This window comes from Heteronotia binoei, chromosome 17, assembly GCF_032191835.1.
Source record: "Heteronotia binoei isolate CCM8104 ecotype False Entrance Well chromosome 17, APGP_CSIRO_Hbin_v1, whole genome shotgun sequence".
NCBI lineage: Eukaryota > Metazoa > Chordata > Lepidosauria > Squamata > Gekkonidae > Heteronotia > Heteronotia binoei.
The window spans coordinates 2964338-2980266 of NC_083239.1; the positions used below are offsets into that span (position 1 = coordinate 2964338).

The 15929-nt window shown below is 45.4% G+C and overlaps 1 protein-coding gene across 1 annotated transcript; it reads left to right on the plus strand.

Annotated features, from left to right (window-relative positions):
* The first annotated feature begins 4423 nt into the window (after window positions 1-4423).
* On the plus strand, window positions 4424-5497 carry LOC132586454 (uncharacterized protein F54H12.2-like). The gene has a single exon (XM_060258535.1). The coding sequence runs from the start codon at window positions 4424-4426 to the stop codon at window positions 5495-5497; it is 1074 nt and encodes a 357-aa protein (XP_060114518.1).
* Window positions 5498-15929: the final 10432 nt, after the last annotated feature.

The following is a 15929-nucleotide window of genomic DNA, read 5'->3' on the forward strand; positions in this document are numbered from 1 at the left end:
AATATGTTCACATAGTCTCGCTTTTTGACTGTAGTCCATTTATTATTCCTCTAAAGTTCAACCATTGTCAAAAATCACCAAATATCTTTTAACCTTCCATTGTTTTTCAACATATTTTTGAAATTTTTCCCACTCATTTCCAAACCTCTCTAGATCATATTCTCTCAAGATTCTTGTAAGCTTGTCCATTTCACTCCAATGCATAACTTTCAAAGTCCAGCCCCACTTTCCTGGTATTTTATCTTGCTTCCACATCTGCGCATATAATGTCCATGCAGCTGAAGCATGTACCAAACCATTGCGCTATCTTGTTTCAGAAATTTTATTAGTTTACAGTCTTGTAGCACTGCTTTCTCCTGCATTTTCTTTATAGTGGAATCCACTGTGTCAATTCTTGAGTCTTGGTCTTTCACCTTTTCTTCAACCGCCTGCACTTTCTTTAATGCTGCTTGGGAGCCTTTTCTGAGATCCTCAATTTCTTTTTTTTTAATTCTTTTTAAATCACCTCTGCACTGGATTCAATGTCTTTTTTTTAATTCTTCCTTACTCTGTGTTATTGAATCCTGTATTATTTTTACCAATCTTGCCTCCATGGCCTCTATTGCCTCCTGCCATTTTGATATTTTTGCTTCTTCAAGTGTTCTAGCCCTCATATGAATCTGCTTTGCTCCTGATTTATTCACAGACATCACTGTCTGCCCATTGCTAAAATAGGCTCTGAAGTTGACCTCATCAAATTAATTTTCAATATCACAGTCCTATAGATTAAGGCATGCCCTTTTAGATGAACCTAAAATCGCCATTCCCAGAGACTCCTAAGTCAAGATATTATTTTTTTAAAGTTTTATTTTCTTCAAAATGGTGTCCGCAGCTTTTCTGTTCCCTTTTTAAAAAAATTTCCTTTTTCTCCTGGAGTGCTCCAAAATTAATTCAAAATATATAGTCCAATAGATCTCACCTTTTAATGATGATATCTGCCGGCTCCACTATTTTTTAAAGTTCCGTTTAGTTATAAATTTTTCTTAAACTTTTGACCTTCTTTTAATGGCCGCCGGTACTTCTCTATGATTTATAGTCCCAGAGAGGGCTTGGAGGCTTGCAGTTTTCCCTTCCCTTAATGGCCACTTCCTTCCCTTCTTGCCATGAAGTCTCATTTTTTATGGTTGAGAAATCTCACATTAGTTTTATAACGTCATTTCCTGTGACATCCCACAAGTCAGCAGATCCGTTTCGGAGGGGGTTATCTAGCCCGACCACAGGTATTCAAAACAACAGTTGTTTTCCTTCTTTTAACCTTATTTCTCCAAATTCGTTAGTCCCAAATTTACCCCCTCCTTTATCTTCCTTACTTTAACATAACGTAATTGGATCCAGACCTTTATCTTTATTTCAAATAAGTCTTATTTTAGTCCTGGAGTGATAGATAAAGATCTTTTACCTTTAAAATTGCAATCCTTTTAAACACCGTTCTCTTCAAAGATAGACGTTATTTAGTTCCAAAGAAGCTTTGAATCCTGGTGAATTTAAGTCAATTTAATGACCTCAGAAGTCCTCTGTAGACAGAATGCAGTCCTTCTCTGGGGACTCTTCAAAGCCAAAAAGGAACCCCACTGGGATTCCTTGTCAGCCAAAATAAATCCCCTCAGAATTTAATATGCGTGTCTTGGCCATCTCCCTGCCTGGAAGATGTAGGCAGCAGGCACTTTCTCTGCCCAGAACAGAGGCTCTGGTCTGCTCCTCTATTGAGAAGCACCTCAGTCCTCCATGACTCAAAACTGGAAGCCAACTCCAGAGGTAAATGGCAGAAAAGAAAACACAATGATGCCTGCATGGGGAAGCCAGCATGATGTGTGGATGGCACTTTCCAGTCGCCCTGAAGATGAGATAGACTTGGGAATGCCCAACCCGCTGTGATGTATTTACCGGGACCCTGCTGAGCAGTTTGAAGATGATGAAGAAACTCCAGAGGGGGGTGCAAATGAAGAGGTTTTAGACGAATCTGTGGAACAAGAGAACGCGGTGTCAAACTCACAGGTAATCATGTAAAGCAGTGTTTGTGAATGGGTGTATAATGAAGGTGGGTGATGGACTTTTTCACTGAGCTGTTCTTTTTATTTTATTTTGACAGCTTGATGAGAATTTTATCCAGGCTTTCAGTAATCTTCACATCGGTAACCCTGTTGACGTGAATCTATCGCGTGTGTCATGTTTCTGTACCAAAGTTACCCAGTGTGACAAGAAAAAGAAGAATAAAATGAATAATAAGAGGAAGAGGTAGTTTTGTTACAAGAAAGACATTTGTTTTTCCACAGAACACTACAGCGGCCTTTACCACCCATCTAGCACAGTCACTGGACCTTCCAGGGGCCTGGGAGGTTGGGCTTGTGGAAATACAGTATCCTCACAGCTGGAAGACCCTCACTAAAGATTCCACCATTGTAATCGTTACCAAGGAGAAACAGTGGAAATACAGATTCAGTAGCGGCTATTATAAAAGCATTCCTAAACTGGTGGTGAAACTGAACACCACCATACAGTCACATTCCCCCCCCCCCCCTGAACTGAGCTTGGACTATGACCCATGGTATAGGAGGATTGGTCTAAAAGCACCACCTACTTATACCTTTCAGCTTCTAAAGAATTGGCTCACCTTTAGGGGCACCCACAGATGAGGCGATCCAAAATATAAACTTTACAGCAGACATCACAGGGGGGTTCAGCACTTTGTACATTTACACAGACACTGTGGATCACCAAATTGTGGGTGATGCATATGTTCCATTACTGCGTTGTATCACTGTGCAAGGGGAGACTGGCGACTGTATCAATAATATCTATGACAAGCCACACTATATTCCTGTGAATAAGCACCACATAGACACCATCACTATTGAAATAAAGACGGACCAGAACAAGATCGTGCCATTCCAGTTTGGTAAGGTGATCGTGAAGCTTCACTTTCATCCGTGGAAAGGCCTGGGCTGTTAAGCACACAAAGATGGTCATCTTAAAAAGCTATGGGGATCCTGACCTCTATAGGAATCACTACAAGAACTAGACTGGCTATGCTCTTCCTGGTTACCATGGTGCCCCAGTGATGTATGGGGCTGGGGTAGGTGGAATTTTTAGAGCCTTTTCAGAAAAGCTATCCCTCTTTTGAGAAGGGGGTTTGAACTCATGAAGCCCCTTGTGAGAACTGCCACCAGAAATATAGCCAAAGATGTAGTAGGTCATGTTTCTGGCGCTGTTCTAAATAAAGTGAATCCTCCTATGCAACAAGAGGGCTCAGGCCTCAAGTACCTTAAAAGACAGCGCGTAGTTAAAAGAAAGGCATCACGGGCTCAACTAATTGGCCCACCATGCCCCTTTAAAAGAAAAGCTGTGAAGTGCAAGGTCCCTCAGAAGCAGAAGGCCAAGAGAAGGGCAGGAAGTCGTCTCCCAAGCCCCCGAGATATATTTTAAACAGCAATGGCTTTTATTCACAGCGGGTCAGAAGAATGCACCAAATCTGTGTTGTCGTTTGAGCAGATTTGTGACTGCCTAGTCCCACCACCACCAGTCCACATAGGTGAGTTGCTATAGTGAGACACAGTCCAACAACACTCTGTGTACTTAACTATATACAGGTTTATTTACATATATACAAACTCTCATCGAAGTGCTCCGCCAATCAACCATATAGAATAGAAGGGTAGTTATGTACAGCACAGCATTACTTATATACATATGCACTTAGTCACTCTACCAATGAGTGCTGAGTCATCACCTTATTACCTCATCAACCTTTCAGTGCTGAGTCATCACCTTATTACCTCATCAACCTGGTTAGAACCAGTTCTTACTTGGCAGATCCTTGCTAGAACACTAATGTCATCTATTTTGACATTAGGTAAGGTAAGGTAAAATTTTATTTATATCCCGCCCTCCCCCGCCGAAGCAGGCTCAGGGCGGCTAACAGCATCCAAAAGTAAACAATACAATAATAAGACATCAAATTAGCATTAAAACATAATTAAAATAATTAATTAAAACATTCCTAAATCTAACAATACTAAATCTGGCAGTAGACATTATTATTTGACGCTATGTCTGTCAGATGGTATAATGATAGTAGATCCCCTAAACCGGACCATTTTGGCGTTTCCTTTATTATACACCTATAATTCATTCGTTGATGAACGCCAGTTTAAAGAGGGTGGTTTTGCAGGCCCTGCGGAACATTAGCTGTCAGATCAGCATTCTTCACTTGCCTCATGCCTTACTGAGCATTTTCATATGCTAACAATCTGAATTGGACCTATTCCAAACAGCCCCTACACAAACCAGCATTGAGATATGTCTATATACTGAAGTTCCTCCCCTGGCTGCTTTGTCAGAATCAGCGCCACTTGACTTTTTTATCACTGGAAATGGAGATGATTATATGGATTTAAATAATACCCTGCTTTACCTGTGCTGCAAAATCGTGAAAGAAGATGGGACAGACCTTGACAGAAATGCAAGGGTTAGTCTAGTGAATTACCCTATCGCGTCCATCTTTAGCCAACTGGATGTGACTCTGGGAGACAGGCTCATCACGCAGTCGCATAACGCATATCCATACAGAGGGTTTATAGAAGCTGTACTGAATTACACCGATGATACTCTGAAAACTCAGTTCTCTGCAGGCCTGTTCTACAAAGACACAGCTGCTCAACATGAATCAACTGCCCTGGATGGAGACAAAAAAGGGTTTGTTAAAAGAGCAGCTCTAGCAGCTGAAAGCAGAAAAATAGATTTGCTAGGTCAGCTTCACAGTGACCTGTTTTTCCAAGAAAAACTGCTCTTAAATGGCATGGATGTCAAAATTAAACTGACACGCAGTAAAGATGCTTTTTGCCTCTTGGTGGATGAATTAAACAGGGGTTGCAAATTAAACATCTTGTCTGCTTCCCTTTTCGTCAAGAAAGTCAGAGTAGCCCCGGGTGTCCGTTTAGGCCACGCAGAGGCGCTCTTCACAGATAATGCCAAATATCCTGTGGACAGCGCGGGCATCAAAGAATTTAGCATCTCTGCAGGAAGTTGTGTCAGCAACCAAGAGAATTTATTTTGGGGGCAATTACCCAAGCTGCTGGTTATCGGACTGGTGGATAATAAGTCCTTCAGTGGGGCCCATAATAAAAACCCATTTAACTTTAAGCATCATGACATCAATTTCTTTGCTCTCTACTTGGATGGAGAACAGGTACCCAAAAAACCACTGCAGCCGGACTTTGAAGGTGGAAACTTCATGAGGGAATACATGCATCTGGTTCAGGCCACTGGTAAACATATGAAAGAAAGATCTTTGTTAGTAAACCGTGAAAAGTTTGCACAGGGCTACATGCTATTTGCATTTGATCTTTCCCCAGATCAGGAATGTGCAGACCACTATTCCTTGATTAAAACTGGGAACCTGCGGGTTGAAGTGCGGTTTGCTAGAGCATTGCCTCACACTATCAACATGAAGTGGAAGTGAAGTAGTAGTGAGAGGAGATGATAACCATGGCGAGAGGGCTGAGGGACGAGATCCAAGCCAATGCCACGTTTATGGCCCAAGAGATGCGGAGGCAGATCGACCGGCTACTGTGGCCGGACCCGAGGGGGACACTAGGGTTCCCGGGAAAAGCACCACCGGTAGCACCACCAGCTCCACCAGTGGGGCAGCAAGCACTGCTCTAAGCCCCGAGAGCTCCTGCGCCCCCTGCTCCGGCACCGCAGCCAGTGGTGCCGGGGCCCCACAACTACGTGCAAGGAAGGGAATTGGATGCCACCTTCGATGGCGACCCTGAAGAAGTGGAGTACTTCTCGATTCAAGCCAATAGTTACATGCACTATTGGGGGAACACATTCCCAGACAAATTTAGTAGAATGGACTACTTGGGGTCCAAGCCAAAAGGAGCGGCCAAGCAGTGGTACGTAAGCCTATACAAGACAAGGGGTCCTAAGCTAGACACCATGGCCGGCTTCTTGCAAGCCTTGCTCACCCAATACGAAGACCCTCTGCAAGAAACCAGGGCCCTCACGGCACTGCGGGAGCTGCAACAGGGGTCAATGTTGGTACGTGAGTACGCGGCTGATTTTAGAGCCAACGCAGCAAAAGTCCAGGGTTGGAACAAGCTAACGAAGATAGAACAGTTCCAGAGGGGCCTGAACGCGAGGGTGCTGGTTGGTAGGGTGGGTGCAGCTGGCAGGGGAGGTAGAGACCAACATGAAGAGAGTGGCCCTACAACGGCAACAGCAGCTAGGGGGAAAGGGAGGATGTGAGTCTCGGTTAGGGGCAAAACCGGAGGGGAAGAAGGGCCCACAGACGAACGGGGCTACCAAAACTCCACCTGTCTGCAAGTGCTATCGGTGTGGGAACCCGAACCATCTGGCGGCAGATTGCCCTGAGAAACCTCGAGGGCCCCCCCTGACTCTGAAGCCGATGGCAATGACGCCCAAGAGGACATCCAACCATCCCAACGAATCAGCGAGGGAAAGCACCGCCGCTTCCACGATCCCTAAGGAGGAGACTATCAACCTGGACGAGTTGAGCAAGATGTCCTGGGAAGCAGAACTGGCGGGAAACAAGGACGACCTGCACTGAAGGGTGCCAAGCAGCAGGTCTTGGATCTAACAGCACAGCTGAGAGTGAGAATAGCTGGGTCTTTGTTTTTTGTCCCATTGACTTTGTTAAATCCAAAGCTCAAGAGGTGTATGCACACATGAGCATTAATTGACTCGGGGTGTACAAGGGAAATAATTCCCCCCAAATTAGTGGACGCCCTCAGACTTACGCGAACCCCGCTACCCCATCCCATCCAATTCGAACAGATGGATGGCACGGCAATGAAGGGAGATTTGAGACACGCATACTTTAGGGTACGAATTAAAGAAGGGGACGAGTGGAAAACACCCTTTAACACACCGATTGGCCAATTCGAGTACTTGGTGATGCTTTTTGGATTACAAGGAGCGCCTGGAGTGTTCATGAATTTTATCAATGAAGTCCTGAGGGAATATTTGTACCGGGGGGCGGTCGTATACCTGGATGATATAATTATTTATTCTAATTATATGGAATCTCACGTGAGTCTTGTGAGGAAAGTATTTTCCACCCTGTACAAGCACAGGTTGTATGCTATCTAAGTGCGAATTTCATAAGAGTGATTACTCTTACTTTCATAAGAGTGAATCCTATTACTTAGGATTCAGCGTGTCCAGGAAGGTTTTAGCCATGGACCCGGCCAAGATCCAAGCAGTACTGGACTGGGTACCCCCGAGGACACGTAGACTGCTACAATCTTTCATCAGATTTGCAAATTTTTATCAGACCTTCTTTCAGGGGTTCGCCCAAGTCATGTTACCCCTCACTGATCTCTTAAAGACCAAGGGGAAAGGCCCTGAGGCAAAAAAGCAGGGAGCCAAATTAAAATGGATGCCAGCATGTCAGAAGGCGTTCGATAAATTAAAAAGATTGTTTACCAGTGAGCCGGTGTTAAGTCACCCCAATGAGCTCTGACCCTTCGTGATGCAATGTGACACTTCCGACGTGGCCATAGGAGCAATACTTTTGCAAGCGGACACGGAGGGAAGACAGCGCCCTTGTGCCTACATTTCTAAAAAATTCTCCCAAGAGCAGCGCAATTGGTCTGTGTGGGACATAGAGGCGTTTGTGGTGACTTTTGCCTTAAAGACATGGCGATCATGGCTAGAAGGGGCGAGAGTGCCCTTTGAAATTTGGACTGATCACAAAAACTTAGAAGTGCTAATAGGGTGCCGAAAACTCACTGAGAAGCAAATTCGGTGGGCAGGGTTTTTTGCCAAATTTGACTTCACTCTCAAACATATTCCAGGCTCAAAGAACTTTCTGGCGGATGTGCTGTCCAGGTTGCCCCAACATGACAGCCAAAAGGAGGAGGTGATAGACTCTATAATACCCCCCAGCCATGTGATTGGAGTGGTTACCATCCGTTCCAGGAAAAAGAGGGAATTGGTGGAGCCATCGGGGCGTCAGAGATTGATACAGGCAGTCGAGGCAGAAGGAATTGAGAGACCAGAAGGAATACATAAAGGGCAAGGAGGGTTCTGGTACCATGAGGGTAAACTCTATGTACCTAAGAGCCTCAGGAGAGAAGTGCTGCAAGATTGCCACAATAGTAAACTTTCAGGATACTTTGGATATGTGAAGACCCTGCACTTGGTCAATAGGCAATTTTGGTGGCCACAAATGAAAAAAGACATTTCGAGTATCTTTCTACGTGCCCGGTGTGCATCATGGACAAGAAGCGGGGGGGAGGGGAAGCCCCCCCGGGCTACTACAACTTACCAAGACTGCGGGGAGACCTTGGTTGATTGTCTCTATGGACTTTATTGTAGAGCTGCCACCCTTCCAAGGGAAAACAGTGATCCTGGTGATTGTAGACACCTTTTCAAAACAGGCTCATTTTATGCCTTGCGCAAAAGTACCAAACGCCAAGAAATTAGCGTACCTGTTCTTCCAACACATGGTCAAAGTGCACTCATTCCCTGATAAGGTCATTAGTGACAGGGGCCCACAGTTTGTTGCCAACATTTGGTGGGAGTTTTGTAAACTAACTGGAATGGAGCAAGGTCTGAGCTCCGCGTACCATCCCCAAACTGACGGGCAGACGGAGAGGGTTAATGCGCTTCTAGAACAGTATTTACGGTGCTACGTAAATCACCAGCAGTCGAACTGGGTGGAACTGCTGCCCTTTGCCGAATATGGATACAATAATAGCATTCATGGCTCAATTAAAACTTCTTCCTTCAAAGTAGTGAATGGGTATAAGGGGAAACCATTCCCCCTCCTACCAGGCAGCACTAACAACCCAGCCCTTTCTTCATTTGAGCAATGGTGGGGTGATTTGGGCAAGAGTTGGAAAACAATCCAAGAGAACTTAGAGGCTGCCAAAGACATGTATAAAAAACAATATAATAAAAACATGCACTGGAAGGGGATTTTAAAGTTGGAGATACTGTATTCTTGTCAACCAAGAATTTACCATTGCCACAAACCTTGAGGAAGCTGGCGTACAAGTATTTGGGACCATTTAAAATAAAGAGAGTAATAAACAAAGTGACTGTGGAATTAGAGCTACCCAAACTGTTTAGTAAAATACACCCTGTTTTCCATTGCAGCCTTCTCTGGCGAGATCCGGGGGCTACGAGCTAGCATCCCTGCTTGCCAGCGCTCACTCCGATTCGAGTGGACGGTCAGAGCCATCATGAGGTGCAGGAGATATTGGATGCTAGAGTGAAAAGGGGGTTACTCTATTTTCTGATACGGTGGAAGTACTTTGGTAGTAATTTGGAAGTAATTTGGTAGCTACCAGAGCACAATGGATTATCAATAAACCAACTTTGTTTCAAAATCAACGGCTGGTTATTTTGAGATCTAATGCTTGGCAGTTATAGAGATAAACCACAGGTGAAATGTTTTGTTTGACTATATGTAACATGGATACCCTGAAGCTAACTACTGTATTATCTACTAACCCTTACACCAAAAAGACTTTCTTGGGAGTGTATCCAAGCGACTGGCTCCCCAAACAGAGAGTGGATCAAAGACCAGCAGGGCTAGTTGTAAATACCCATCCACATGATCTCCCTGGAGAACATTGGCTTGCCATATACTTGACAGAGGATGGGTGCAGTGAGTTCTTTGATTCATATGGACATGTACCTAGCAGTGTTTTATTTCCTAAATCCATTGTGAGATTTTTGAGAAAAAAATGCCAGTGAGACTGCATTCCAACCAAGGCAACTACAGGCATCTGACTCTGTGGTCTGTGGATATCACTGCATATTTTTTCTACAGTTGCGCAGTAAAGGAATTTATTTTGAGTAGATTCAAGAGCTGTACTCTGATGATTTAGCGCAGAATGACCGAATGGTGGAGCAATTTGTAAAAAAGAAGAAGGGCATGCCAGACATGCTCTAAACTTCTTTGTGCAACCCCAGGCCTCTGTATCTTGCAGTGAGTTCCACAACAACAACATTGTATTTCAATAAAGCGCCCCCTTGTGGGCTTAAAACCTGACCTTTTGTCTGTTCATTTTTTTAAAAAAACTAAACAAACAAAATTTCTTTTAATTAAAAAACCATTTATTTACAAGTTTACAATGTTATCCAGCCAGGGGGTGTGACAGCTTTGTGTTTTTTAGATGTTCTGTAAGACAGCTGTGGCGTCTCTGGAATGGAGGCGGGGTTCTTTAGGTATTCAAAAGCATGGCGATTAGCCGTGTTGCCCACAACAGAAGATGGAACGTTTAGTTCAGCCACAGCCTTCATGAAAACATCCCAACCTTTAGGCTGGCGATGGCTAGGCAGATCATGTGTTTGAGTGATGGCCTTCACCGAATCCATAAGATGAGATGCCTTTATATTTTCACCTCGATATACAAAGGTTCCATTGCCATCCCAAGAAGAAATAATTTTGTTCTGTTTCATTTTGTTTAACAGTATCTTTGCACGGTACTTAAACCTGTCAGGCAAGGTGTCTATTATTTCTTGGAAGACCACATCAGAACTCGTATTGGTTTCTCCAGAGGCTGTCTCTGGCTGAGGCAGAAACAGGTTCAGTTTAGATTTTTCAGTTTCTCCCTGCTTCACATGAGCTAAATATTTTTGCAGCAGAGTTTCAAATAGGCTTACTTTTTGAAACTCTGTTAAATCCTGCCTTTGGAGAACACCCTTCATTTCAGTATCTAGGAAATGCATTGCATTAGCTCTGATGTTCTCCTCCTTAAAGGGAGAGGGGTTCCTTAATTGTTCCAGCTGATGGCTAGGAACCAAGTACATTTTTTCTGCATATTCCATCACCTGCTTGTTAAAAGGCCAGTTAAGAGAGGGATAGCAAAGCTTAACAGAGGCCCTATAAATCCACCAGATTGTTTCACCAGCTGTTTCTTCTTTTTCAGTGGTACTCTCCTGTTACTCAGTTACTGAAGCTGAGCATAGAATGGCTTTCTTTTGTTGCGGGGTAGTCTTGATAAGTAGTTTTAGGAGGGGCAGATTCCTCTTTATATGACTGGACATGTTGAGGATTGGAGGATTCGGAGATGACAGACTGTTTAGTGTACCGTCTGTTTCCTTTTGTGCCCACTGGGGGCTTGTTTTGTTTTTAAAACATACGCAGCAGGCCACTGGGGTGGGAAAAGGCCCATTCTTAACCTCAATGAATCTGGCGTGCATGCATTTAAATCCACCACCAGATACCCATAAGGTTTTTGTGTTGCATCCTCAAAGGCCTCCAGAAAGAATTGGGAATTCCCCGGGTACGGGGTTTTTAAACAGAACCAGGTATTTTGTATTCAAACATATGGTTCTGATGCTTTTTCCATGAAAGAAAATATTCTGAGTAATAAATATAATGCTCAGATTCCGATGATGCACGTATTTGAAGGCTCTCTCAATTTCAGGGCTTTGACAAGCAGAGTCCATCAAATCATCCACTATAATCAGATTTACTTTATTAGTGGGGAGCAGTTGATCATCATTTAGGGTTTTAGGCAGCCCTTCAACAAACTTTACAGATGTGAATTTACAGAGGATTTTGTCATACAGATTCTGCCAACAACTGTAAGACCACATGACATTATCAGGTGATACAGAAAGCACATGTTGAGCATTGTCCAAAATACTCTTTACAAAGACACTCTTGCCACGATTGCTAGGCCCTGCCAGTACTGCAGAAAATGGATGTTGTCACTGTACATCTATTTTAAAAACCATATGGCAATGTTCTGTATTTGTCCACAAGGACCCTCTTATCATAAATTACTTTGAGGGTTTTCTTAAGTAGCCCTGTCTCAATAAGCCACTGATTCCTTTCCCTTATGATGGAGGGTTGCTGGACTCTGATCTCTTTAGATGCCTGCTCGGCAGTGTAATCTAAGACCAGGTCCTTCAAGGTATTAAAGTTAATTTTTTCACAATTAGAAACGTTGAGGGTGATGCCTTTGGCTTTCATGCACACCTTTCCACCCAACAATTTGTAACCATAGGTTTTAGGACCTGCTGACATGGGAGTTTCAATGTCAGACATCCTAAATACTCTCCGAGAGCTGGAATAAAATTCCCCTCCTTACTGAGAAAAATGACTGAATCCATGTCATGGTAAATGACGTGGTCCTGCAGCCTGTCTAAAATTTCATACAATTCTAACCGTGCATAGGATGTTGTAAAACATGCAAGCAGAACATTCATGTTGCCAGCTAAGGTAACTGTATCTTTTGCGTGTTTCCAGGACACGCTTGCTGTTTCATGGTCAATTATGTCAAATCCTGACACATCTCTATCTCGGCTTGGCTTCGCGAACGAAGATTTAAGAAGGGTGCAATAGTCCATGTCTGCTGCAGGCTCGCTGGTGGCTGACAAGACCAATGCGGGACAGGCAGGTCCGGCCACAGTGGCTGCAGGGAAAAGTCTGATTTAGGGTTGGTGCTGTAGCAGTGCGATTCTTCCTCAATCTCCTTTTGTCCTCAAGACCAGCTATACGTGCTTTCTCAAAAGAAGAGACAGCCTGGTGGACGGTGTGCCTCCATGCTTTGCGATCTGAGGCTAGGTCAGACCACTGGTGATGGTTGATGCGACAGGTGCCAAGGGATTTCTTCAAGGAGTCCTTGTACCTCTTCTTTGGTGCCCCTCTATTTCGATGGCCGGTGGAGAGTTCGCCATACAGAGCAATCTTGGGAAGGTGGTGGTTTTCCATCCTAGAAATATGCCCTGCCCAGCGCAGCTGCGTCTTCAACAGCAGTGCCTCGATGCTGGTAACCTCCGCCCGCTTGAGAACTTCAGTGTTGGTCACAAAGTCACTCCAGTGGATGTTGAGGATGGTGCGAAGGCAGCGCTGATGAAAGCGCTCAAGGAGTCGCAGGTGATGACGGTATAAAACCCACGATTCGGAGCCATAGATGAGGGTTGTCATCACAACCGCTTTGTAAACATTGATCTTTGTGCCTTTTTTCAGATGCTTGTTGCTCCACACTCTTTTGTGCAGTCGGCCAAAGGCACGGTTTGCCTTTGCCAGCCTGTTGTCAATCTCCTTGTCGATCTTAGCATCTGAGGAGATGATGCACCCCAGGTAGCTGAACTGCTGGACTGTCTTCAGAACTGATTCACCCACAGTGATGCAGGGAGGGTGATAATCTTCCTGGGGTGCAGGCTGGTGGAGAACTTCTTTCTTCTTCAGACTAACTTCTAGGCCGAACAGCTTGGCAGCCTCTGCAAAGCAGCATGTCATATGCTGCAGAGCTGATACCGAGTGGGAGACGAGTGCAGCATCATCAGCAAACAGTAGCTCTCGGATGAGTTTTTCCATTGTCTTGGAGTGGGCCTTTAGTCGCCTCAGGTTGAACAGGCTGCCATCGGTGCGATAGCAGATGTAGACACCATCGTCATCATCTAGATCTACTGCGGCTCTTTGAAGCATCATGCTAAAGAAGATCGTAAAGAGAGTTGGCGCGAGAATGCAGCCTTGCTTTACACCTGTGCCTATTGGGAAGGTCTCCGAGAGGTCGTTGCAGTGTCTGACTTGGCCTCGCTGGTCTTCGTGTAGCTGGATGATCATGCTGAGGAACCTTGGGGGACATCCTAAACGTTCCAAGATTTGCCACAGGCCTTTCCTGCTAACGGTATCGAAAGCTTTGGTAAGGTCGACAAAAGTCACATACAGAGCCTTGTTCTGTTCCCTGCATTTCTCTTGGAGCTGCCTGAGAACAAATACCATGTCGGTGGTGCTCCTGTTAGCTCTGAAGCCGCACTGGCTCTCTGGGAGGAGTTCTTCTGCAATGCCGGGCACCAGTCTGTTCAGGAGCATTCTGGCAAGGATTTTGCCTGCGATGGAGAGCAGGGTTATCCCCCGGTAGTTGGAGCAGTCTGACTTTTCCCCTTTGTTCTTGTATAGGGTGATGATGATTGCATTGCGAAAGTCCTGTGGTAATTTGCCTTGTTCCCAGCAGGTGACAAGTACTTTGTGAAGTGAGCTATGTAGTACTGTGCCCCCATGCTTCCAGATCTCTGGTGGAATTCCATCAACTCCTGCTGCCTTGCCACTTTTCAGTTGCTTGATGGCTTTAACAGTCTCTTCTAGAGTGGGGATCTCATCCAACTCTGTTTTCACTGGTTGAAGTGGGGTGAGGTGAATTGCTGAATCTTGAACTACGCGGTTGGCACTGAAGAGAACCTGAAAATACTCCGACCACCGGTTCAATATGGATGCCTTGTCTGTGAGGAGCACTTGGCCGTCTGCACTACGTAAGGGACTCTGAGTCTGATATGATGGACCATATACTGCCTTCAGGGCTTTGTAGAACCCTCTTAAATCACCAGTGTCTGCACACAGCTGGGTTCTCTCAGCAAGCTTGGTCCACCACTCGTTCTGAATGTCTCGAAGCTTGCACTGGAGGTTGCTACATACAGCGCGAAAGGTTGCTTTTTTCCCAGGACAGGAGGGCTGAGCAAGATGTGCTTGGTAGGCAGATCTCTTTTTCGCCAGTAAATCTTGGATCTCTTGATTGTTCTCGTCAAACCAGTCCTTGTTCTTCCTTGTGGAGAACCCGAGGACTTCTTCAGAAATCTGCAGGACGGTAGATTTTAGGTGCTTCTGTGGGGCAACTGGAGTCCTCAATTCTTGACTGGAGTTTTTCCTGGAAGGCAGCTTTAACTTCGGCTGACTGGAGGCTGCCAACCTGAAACTTCCTCCGAGGGATACCTCCTCTCCTGGGTGTGGGTTTAAAGTGAAGACGGAGATTGCAGCGTACAAGACGATGATCCGTATGACATTCTGCACTGGGCATTACTCGGGTGTGTAAGACATCTCGAAGGTCTCTCTGGCACACCAGAATGTAGTCGATAAGGTGCCAGTGCTTGGACCGTGGGTGCATCCAGGTTGTCTTTAGACTGTTCTTCTGCTGGAAGATAGTGTTGGTGATGGTGAGCTGGTGCTCCATGCAGAATTCTAGCAGGAGGCGCCCGTTGTCATTGCAGTTGCCAATGCCGTGTTTGCCAAGTACACCTTTCCAGGCTTCCGAGTCTTTACCTACTCTGGCATTGAAGTCGCCAAGGATGATCACCTTGTCCTCTGTAGAGGTCTTCCGTACGAGGTTGCGTAGATCAGCATAGAACTTTTTCTTTTCTGCAGGATCTGCTTGAAGGGTTGGGGCATACACACTGAAGAGTGTTGCATGCTGCTTGTTTTGAAGTGGGAGGCGCATGGACATGATGCGATCTGAGTGACCTGTTGGCAGGTTTTCGAGTTTGGAGGCAATGGAGTTCCTGACCATGAAGCCAACGCCAGAAAGGCGGCTCTCAGCCTTTGACTTACCTGACCAGTAGAGGGTATAGCCAGCACCGTGTTCTTGAAGACTACCTTCCTCAGGGAAACGGACCTCACTGAGAGCTGCTATGTCGATATTCAACCTGAGAAGTTTGTGGGCAACTAGAGCAGAGCGTCGTTCAGGGCGACCACTGTCTACTGTGTCAAGCATGGTTCTGATGTTCCAACACGCAAGCTTTAGTCTTTGCACACTTTGTGAGGCAGGTGCATGCCTTTTCTTTGTTGTTATTTTTTGACCGCAAGTAAGGATGCCCGTTGACCGCGGCTAGTCAACTGGGGTGGAGGAGACGAGCTTTGTTTAGGCCACCTTTTCTAGGCCCCTCTCCGTGTGGAGCAAGCAGTGCTGTCCCTAAATAAGGCTGCTTGGTCGTTCAGGGTGCTGCCGAAAAATGCTTTCGTCTCCGGGTTAGCATCAGGTGACCAATACCCTGAACCGCCTACATGCAGGATCGGGACTGCGGCTTCCAGTGGCACCTTCCACCTGCCGTTTCGCCCCTTGCCCATCGCTGCAGGACTTGATGTGTTGTGGGTTGTGTATGTGGATATGCCCTTCAGGCCTGCGCAGAGG

Bases quoted from the DNA above. Each gene is read 5' to 3' on its own strand.
- LOC132586454 (XM_060258535.1), top strand. From the start codon at position 4,424: ATGGATTTAAATAATACCCTGCTTTACCTGTGCTGCAAAATCGTGAAA.